General features: G+C 53.5%; 2 protein-coding genes across 2 annotated transcripts; one reads left to right on the top strand and one right to left on the bottom strand.

Annotated features, from left to right (window-relative positions):
* Window positions 1-249: 249 nt before the first annotated feature.
* On the bottom strand, window positions 250-2,033 carry BJ171DRAFT_520668 (acetylserotonin O-methyltransferase-like protein). Its single transcript, XM_053112453.1, has 5 exons — window positions 1,557-2,033; window positions 1,358-1,408; window positions 771-1,189; window positions 591-673; window positions 250-454 (listed from the first exon to the last, which is right to left on the bottom strand). The coding sequence occupies exons 1-5, from the start codon at window positions 1,677-1,679 to the stop codon at window positions 393-395; spliced, it is 738 nt and encodes a 245-aa protein (XP_052962960.1). The 5' UTR covers window positions 1,680-2,033; the 3' UTR covers window positions 250-392.
* On the top strand, window positions 2,034-5,224 carry BJ171DRAFT_520663 (uncharacterized protein). Its single transcript, XM_053112452.1, has 10 exons — window positions 2,034-2,295; window positions 2,452-2,513; window positions 2,610-2,760; window positions 2,914-3,106; window positions 3,210-3,263; window positions 3,415-3,716; window positions 3,881-4,068; window positions 4,163-4,434; window positions 4,531-4,830; window positions 5,048-5,224. Exons 1-10 carry the CDS (start codon window positions 2,208-2,210, stop codon window positions 5,187-5,189), a joined length of 1,752 nt encoding a protein of 583 aa, XP_052962959.1. The 5' UTR covers window positions 2,034-2,207; the 3' UTR covers window positions 5,190-5,224.
* The last annotated feature ends 3,704 nt before the right edge of the window (window positions 5,225-8,928 follow it).

Genomic DNA, 8,928 nt, shown 5'->3' with positions numbered 1-8,928 from the left:
CCATCATCGACCGGTCATCAAGTGCAACGAGCGGCCACGGCGAGCTCTGGATGCTGTGGTCGAGGCCAAAGCACCGACCAAGAGCACTTTCGCTGTGCACTCGATCGCCGTCCGCACGATTGACTATGCAAATTCTTCCAGTCTGGGAGTTTGCCACCGACCTGCCGATGGGCGCTCTCGATGCATCATCACGACTTTTCGGGGCTGCTGTGCAACTCGATCCCTTCCGCCGCGTGCGTTGGTCGAGTCGTCCATGTCCAACATCCGGTTGCCACTCCGGGCGAATATTGAATATGCCGATACATCGAGGTGCAGGTACATCAAAGAGCCGACGCACTGAGGTGCAGATGCATCAACGAGCCGACACACCGCCGCCTAGTTCAGCTCGATCCTCACAAGTCTCCGCTGCCGGCGGCTTCTTCCAAGGTTTTGAGGAATCTATGTGTCGGAAAACCTGTCGGTCGGTTGGCTCAGTCGTCAATCTATCTTCATCGACCACCCCGCCCAGCTCGGACTGCAAGATGCTGGGCCTCTCCCATGAGCGCTATCCCGCCATCGGCACGTTGCCCGCTCTCGATCGGGAGACTCACCAACGACGTTGTAGTAGCAGCCATCTATCTTGCTGATCAGGGCCGACCCAAGTCCCTGGTAGCCATATCCGCCAGCCTTGCCCCTACCAACCGAAGCGTCAGCAGCCGATTCGATCGCAATTCGCTTTCGAAGTCACCGACACAGGCACTGGGTCGACTGGGCCAAACTCGCGGACTTACATGGGCTCGCCAGTCAGAACGTATGCATCAATCCAGGACTCATCGAGAGCGCCAAAGGTGACCCGAGTGGATTCATGGCATGTTCGACATTTCCAGCCGCCGCCGTGGATCCAGTCGTCCGAGGCATTTGTGGAAGCAATGCGTGAGAGCGATCCGGCTTGGGTCGTGAACAGCAGACAAAAGGCCGTGACGACACAGTGCGGCCTGCCCGACAATTCAGACAGAATGCACTTGGCGTGCTCGTTGTCGGTGGGTTTCTCGATGATGCAGGAAGGCGAGTCAAGAGTGATAATGACGGTGTCGGCCGAAATGACCAGTAGCGGCTCGACGGGGCTTTGCTGCCGCAACTTGGCCAGAACGGCATATCCCTTTTCAAAGGCAGTCTGTCGGACGTAATCGACTGGATTCGAAAAGGATGACTGCTCCCGGTGCATGGTGCGATAGAGCCAATTTGAAAGGGCATGAGTTTATCGAGCGACAGGCGCACCTGGTTCTCCCTGCACCTCGGCCCGAGTTTCGCTGCGGGCTGTGAGTGCCTCGTGTTTGCTCTTGCAGGTTCGGCAGCGGTAAATGCAGTCCGAGCCCACCTTTTCCAACGTCTCGGGAAAGTCTGAGACCTCGACTCGGAAGGGTATTCCCTGGGCAGTCGATTGATCGAGAAACATATTAGCCCATAGTCTGGCTGGCGATTGTCGAGAGCCCGTTGTGAAGCGATGAAAGCTGCAGCTCGCCGGCGAGAAAATGCAGGCCCGCGAGTCGACCCGCAGCATCGGCGGTAGATCACACCATTTGCGACAGGATCTCCCTTCGTCTTGGGGATCCCGAAGCCAGGATGATGGTGCGCTTTCTAGGCGAGTCGGCGTCCAGGAGGGGCCTGAGAAACGGCAGCAACATAGGCTGGGAAGCCATGGCGGCGATCGGGGTAGGTGCTGAGATCTGGGGTGCGTCGGGTTTGGGGGTCGCCCTCCCTGAGTCCCTGCCTCATTGAGGGCCCCGAACAGCACCAACGGCACAGGGCGGCTGCCTGAAAACCAACATGGGAGATCGCCGCTGCAGGGAGAGCCAGTGCGCCACTGCAACGAGATATGCAGCGGTGGATTGACGGTGCATTGTTCGGGAGGGGGGAGGGGCGCTGACCAGATGATGCACCGAGTCACCCTTGATTGACCAAGAGAATTCCGCCCATTGAACCTTAACTTGGCCGCACTTGGCAGGTCGAGAGGGGCGTCATTCTACATAATGGCCTCAAACGGCCGGCGAGAGACGGAGACGAGGGGGAAAGGGTGCGGGCTCGAAATGCACTGCTTTGCTAGTTCGCCCTCCGGTCTCTCTTTCGCAGTCCCCGTTGCGCACCTTTGCACCACCTCATCAGCCTTGGGCCTAACAATTCACCATTTGAGCGGGCAGACAAGTACAAATCTGTAGCAGGATCGCAGGATGGACACGCTCGGAGTCGAGGATCTCTTTCGGGTCGTATGCGAAACGATACCAAAGAACCGGCGGTTCTCTGGGCTTGCCGAATCTGGTGGGAATGAGCCACCGGGCTGTTTGCTGTGGATATATGCGCTGCCGTCTGTTAGTTTAGTGCCAGTTGCCACTTCTGCTTTCCTCTGGCATACTCGCAACTCGGTTGCTCCTTCGAGGATAAGGCCTGACATCCGGGACCGCCGACATTCTATAGACCTCCACGACCTGTGGAAGGCGCTTTCACAGCTTATCGAAGTACAACTTCGAAGCAAACGGGTAGATATCGCTGGTTGACAACCTCTCGACCAGGCACAGAGAGGCTGCTTGAAGATGGCATGGAGTATCTCTTGACTGACTAGCGATGCATGCCAGTCTGTGAACTGCCCTGGACTGGGGTGCTTCTATGTCAAACGAGTAAAGCAAATATCCGGAGATGAGACGGGGGTATGTCTACCACAGTTCTTTCCCTCCAAGAACTGGGAGAGGATACCGGGCTATCAGTCGAGTCGATCATCAACCAACGGTGAGTAGCATTTGGTCTGCTCGACGGGCAGCATCGCATGGCGCTACTGGGGTCGCAGCAAGAGTATAACCATTCGCAGCAAGAGTATAACCAGTCGCGGCGTCGAGACGGCACATCCATTGATCCGCCTATTTTATCGCTCGGTACTTGTAGGACCCACCGTCTCCGAGCCTTTGAATTTTTCTGCTCTGACCCAATACTGCAGCTATCCCCGAGACGAACTCGAAGCTGGAGTAAAAGACATTGTTCATGCCCTTCATCGGGTGCTGAAACGAGGAACAAACGTCGTTTTGGCCATGGGCAGCTTCGGCAAGCTATATTTTCAAAACCCTGAAATACGTCTGAGGTGACTCCCCCCTCCGACTGCTCTCCGTGTACTTTGTCACTCTGTTTCGTATTAAGACGATGGCCCATCCCGTCCATCATAATGCAAACCTCGTGGACGTCAGATTCTATCCCGGTTTCGTCAAAAGCCTAAGTGATATGGTCAAGCCTGTGACAGAGTAACTATCACTGTTGCTGCTGCCCACGCTTTTTCGTCAGACAGCTGTCCCGCCAGAACCCCAAGATTTGGCTACGACAGTTGCGACTTGCTTGGATCCTATCTCATATACTCCACGCTTTACTGAGTGTCGCGGGTTTGTTCTTGTCCAGACCGGTTGCAGAGCACATTCTTCCTCTGGACTCTCCATTACCATCCAATCCTGTCGCCGTCGACCCAATTCCGAGTCCGATCGAGAGCGTCGAAAGCGCCCCTTCATCCAGCAGCATCACTCTCCCCCCACTACCGGCACTTCATCAAGCCGAACCACAATTTACAGAAGATGATCCAGAGGACCTCAGTGAACGAGACCTGGACACCGAGGAAAGCTCTGTCGCTGGCACTCCACCTCCAAAGTTGTCCAAGACGAAGGCTGATGAGAATGACCCAACGTACCCGTACGGCTACCGAGTAGGTTCGTATCATGGCGACGGATGCCCTGGACATTGACAGCTGATAAAATGGGGAGGTGACCATATCCATGGAGCAAACACAAAGGGGTCATGGCAGAAGAAAGCACGAGGCGTAGCTTGCAGATTTGCTAGCGATATTCACCCGCTTGGTTTGCATTATCGCCAGTGGGAACACATACGCACCCGCATTCCGGAGATCGTCTATGGACCAATGTGAAATGCCCCATATGTCGCCAGCGCAACATGCCCGTGATCGATGTTAAGGAGCAGCTGGTCCGCAGGGAGAAGGACCACGACAGACTGCTGCTCCACTTGTCTTTGGAAGTTGACCGTGAGTTTATGAAGAAAACAAAGGTAATATCTGGCTCGTAATGGATCGTCCTTGTAAACCAAATAACGTATGCCAAGGCACTCATTGGAATGGCTCCGGTCACCTTGTTATACATAGGAGCTGGAGCTAGATAAGCTCAAGACAGCCATAGCCACGGCACAGTACAATCACACCAAAGCCATGGACAAAGAAGCCCAGCGCAAGAGCATCAACCTGCCAATGGGGAATCTGTTTGAGAATCGTCCTCCTCCACCCGATCGAATTTTGCAGAACCAGCAGCTCTCTGAGGGCCTCCACGAGCAGATAGTGTCCAAGCAGATCAAAAGAACACAAGAGAAGCTGCAGAAGGAGTACGAAGACCGCGTGCTGAATCAAAAATTCTTGAGAGAGTAAGTCAAGACCGATCGGCGCTCGTGGCTGTGCTGAAGAAGCGCATATAGACTCAACAGCCGTGAATGCGAATGTTACTTGCTTCCATAACTTAGATTCAAGACAAGCGAGACAGAAGCACACCTGGAAAAGCTCAAGCGAAGACAGGCTCAACAGGATGCGCTCTCAGAGCAGATCCGCACTGCCCAAGAGCGACGAAAGCAAATCACCGGAGCTGAGACCGACAATCCCTTTGCCCGAAGTGAGAGCTTGATGTTTTTGTACCAGAAAGAAAAGGCAAAACAGCTCTATCAGGAGCAACTGGCAATCATCAAACAAAAACGGGAGTACGAAGCCAGAGTGGCAGATATCGAACGGAAGAATGCGCTGGAGAGACTGTGTCTTTCGAGGAAGGAGTAAGTGCAGCTGGGATGGCGTGCGGTGGTGGCAGCTGCAAAGGACTACTGCAGCGGTATTGGTGCTGTGCGCTTTTCGACTTTGGTTATTGACGGCGGTCGGAAAATCGCTCGTATATTAATCAGTCTACTTTTGCCATCGCTGTCCCTGAATGCACTGTCCTGGTCCTCTGTTTACTGTTGGTTATGAACACTACCTGGCCACTTGTCGGCGAAGGCTTGAGAAGGACCTCCAATCGCTCAAGAAGTCCAATTTCCAGACGCGGAAGTCGCTCGAAAGCTATTGGACAGAACAGATTAAGCTCAAAAGTGTAACGGGGATGGGAACTGGGCTGGGACTGGACCTGGGCTGGGACTGAACTGGGATCGGGCTGGGACTGGTTTTACTGGCGTTGTCTGCCTGGAGTTTATTTGTTAAGCTCAAGGGCATCCTATTTATCGACCCTCCTCTCGCGGTCCGCAGGCGGTGAGCTGGTGCCTGCGGTCGGCGGGCGTGGCTGCGGAAGGTGCGGATGCCTGCGGACGAGGCTGCGGAGCGGAGTTGGCAGAGTCATCGGCGGCCTTGCTGCGCTCTGTCACATCACCCCTTCTTTAAAGTCACCTCTTAGCGGCCTTGTTGGTTCTCTGGCTCTCGTTGCTGCCTCGGGGTTTGTTCGGGTACTTCTTGTGGAACTGATGTACGATTAGCGGTGCGCTTATGCAGTTTCGTTCAGGTTCCCATGAATCCTCTTCGTGGCCGTAACCTTTCCAGCGTACCAAGTACTCGATACCTTTGCCTCGCTTGCGTGAATCGAGTATCTCCTCGACCTCAAATTCCTCATGTCCTTCGACGTTGATTGGCGGAGGAGGTGGTGTATGTCGGCCTGGAATTTCGTTGTCAGTTACGGGTTCCAACAAGGACGTGTGGAATACTGGATGTATCTTGCTCATGCTCTTGGGGAGCTTAAGCTTGAATGCGACATCGTTGATTTTGGCTTCAATCTCGAAAGGCCCGAGTCGCTTCCAGTCAAGCTTATCGCATGGTCGTTGGGTCTTGATGTTCTTCCGAGAGAGCCAGACCTTGGAACCGATTGCAATTGTAATGGCCTTGCGATGCTGATCAGCGTATTCCTTTTGTCGTGCTTGTGCCTTCTTGAGTTCGTGTTTCAATGTATCCAATTGCTGCTTCATGTTCTGAACTCGTTCCTCGGCGGCGGGGACAGTTGCTTGTGTTGACGTCTTGAAGTCGCAGATGGGGTGGAGCCCGTAATTGGCGTAAAACGGCGTCATCTTCGTGCTAGCATGAATCGAGTTGTTGTATGCAAATTCGGCTAGTGGCAGGAGTTGCACCCAATCGTCTTGTTGATACCCACAGTAACATCGTAAGAACGTCTCGAGAACTGCGTTGATCCGTTCGGTCTGTCCATCGGATTCTGGATGATATGCGCTGGACAGGCTGATTGAAGTGTCCAAGAGTTCATGGAATCGCTTCCAGAATGTGGACTTGAATTGTGGACCGCGGTCCGATATGATCGTCTTTGGAGTTCCGTGGAGCCGGAATATAGTGTCGACAAAGAGCTTTGCTGTTTGTTCTGCCGTTATCGTTGTGTGGCATGGTCGGAAGTGCGCCATCTTGGTTAGTCTGTCTACAAATACTGCAATGGCGTCAAAGCCTTCTGACTTGGGCAGCTCAACAATAAAGTCCATGGAGACGGACTCCCAGGGCCTGTCTGGAATGGGCAATGGTCTCAAGGTGCCGTATGGGAGGTGTCGTGTCGGCTTGGCGCGGCAACAGACCTCGCACGACTTTATGTAGTTGCTGGTGATCTTGAAAAGTTTCGGGAACCAGTAGTTCCTTCCGATGAGCTCAATTGTTTTCTCCCTCCCAAAATGCCCGGCTGTCTTTGAGTCGTGTGCCTCTTTCAATATCTCGAGCTGGAGCTGCAGCGTGGGGACGTAGAGGAGGCCCTCGCGGTAGAGTAAACCTCTTTCGATATCGTACACCCGGTACTGGGGCTTGTCCATCCCCGACATTACTTCCTGGGCATAGGAGTCATCCTTGAGGGCGGACTTAACTCTTTCTTCGAACGGTGTCAATGGAGTGTCTGCAATTGCTGCAATTCGAAACTGTTCGGGTTGGAGGAGTATTTGCCGCTGTTGGATCGAGGCTGGATCCTCAGGCGTGAGCTCGTGTTGGGGTTTTCTGGAAAGGGCGTCTGGTACGACCATATCTCGTCCTGGCTTGTAGACGATCTCAAAGTCAAATTCGGACAAGAACATTGCCCAACGTGCTTGTCTGCGGTTCAGTACACGGCTCGTTGAGAAGTAGGTTAAGTTCTTGTGATCGCTGTGGATGATGACCTTGTCCTTGGAGCCGGCTAAATACTGGCGCCATTCCTTGAGGGCCGAGACGATAGAAAGCAATTCCTTGTCATACACCTCATAGTTGATTTCAGGGGCCGTTAGCTTGCGTGACATGAAACATGTAGGGTGATGAACCCCGTCGGAATCGGTTTGGCAAAGTACCGCACCGATTGCGAAGTCACTGGCGTCCGTTTCAACAATGAAGGGTTTTTGCGGATCTGGATGTTGAAGAACCGGAGCGGAGGTGAAGGCCTGCTTGAGTTTGTCAAAGGCTTGATGGGCCACCTCGGTCCATTGAAACTGCTCCTGCTTGCCGGTCAGGGCATGGAGAGGCACGGTGATCTTACTGAAGTCGGATATGAATGTTCTGTAATAGTTGGCCAGGCCAAGGAACATCTGCAACTGTTTGACGGATCGGGGTGGCTCCCAATCGAGGACTGCCTGGACCTTTCGAGGGTCCATCTTCACTCCTTGTGTGCCGATTATGTGGCCAAGGAACTCGATCTCTTCGGCGCTGAATTGGCACTTTTCCAATTTACAAAAGAGATTGTGGCTTCTCAGCTGCTCGAGGACAAGTCGCACATGGTGGTCATGCTCAGCTGGGTCTTCTGAAAAGACGAGGATGTCATCGAGATATACTGCCACGCAGTGATCCAGATCCCTCATGACATGGTCCATGAACGATTGGAATGTTGCGGGTGCGCCTTGCAACCCGAAGGGCATGACTTTATACTCAAACTGACCCAGAGGGCACGCAAAGCTTGTGAGCCACTCATGGCCTTCATGGATCCTGATGAGGTTATATGCGCCTCTTAGATCCAACTTGGTGAAGACACGGGCTCGTCGTACTTTGCGGAACATTTCCTTGATGTTCGGCAAGGGGTAGTGCTGCTTCTTGCAGAGCTTATTCAGCCGGCGATAATCAACGCACAACCTCAGTTCTCCTGACTTCTTCTTGACAAATAGAATCGGGGCCACGACGGGGGAGGTGCTGCGTTGGATGAAACCGCATTCGAGATTTTCCTTGATATAGTTACGTAGTGCGCTCATCTCGGTCTCTGTCAGTGGGTACGGCGTACCTCGTGCTGGTAACGTGTTTGGGTCAGCGAGCTCCAGTTTGTGATCCCATGACCGATGTGAGGGAAGTATCTTGGCTTGGGTTGGGCTGAACACGTCTTGGTACTCGCTGTACTTGTCTGGTAATACAATCGTTTCATGGGGGGTGGTGACATCCAAGGAACTGATGATGTATGTTTCTCCTTGGGACATATCTCTCTTGAAGGTCCGAGCGCTGACAGCTCTCACCGCTGGTTGGTTATCGGACAGGTGCAGATCAGGTATCGTGCTCCGCTGTCCACCGCAATGGGATTGGCAGTGAGGGGAGTCAAAGCGTATATCCCGCGTAGCCCAGCTGATATTAGGCTCGTGGGTTTTCAGCCAGGGGTATCCCAGGATGAGTTCGTGATACGGGGATTGAATCAACTTGAAGCTGATCACCTCACGGTGACCATTGATGGTCATTGCGAGCGGCTCGGTCTCATCTGTGATGTGGCCTGAAGCGAGGAGCTTCCCATCCACGGCGTAACCTTGGATTGGATGCTCGAGGCGACGAAGGGGAAGTCGGTGTTTGGCAGCTACGTCAATGTCTATACAATTCAATTGTGACCCGGAGTCGATGAAAGCAACCATTTGGAAGCTAGTGCTCCCATAGCAACACAAGGCTTGGGTTTCGAGGCTGAGTGGTGCCCCGTTATT

The sequence above is a fragment of the Polychytrium aggregatum genome (assembly GCF_025602895.1).
Source record: "Polychytrium aggregatum strain JEL109 chromosome Unknown BJ171scaffold_45, whole genome shotgun sequence".
Classification (NCBI taxonomy): Eukaryota; Fungi; Chytridiomycota; class Chytridiomycetes; order Polychytriales; genus Polychytrium; species Polychytrium aggregatum.
The sequence above is the reverse complement of the archived record's forward strand: the minus strand, read 5'-3'. Positions and strand labels throughout refer to the sequence as shown.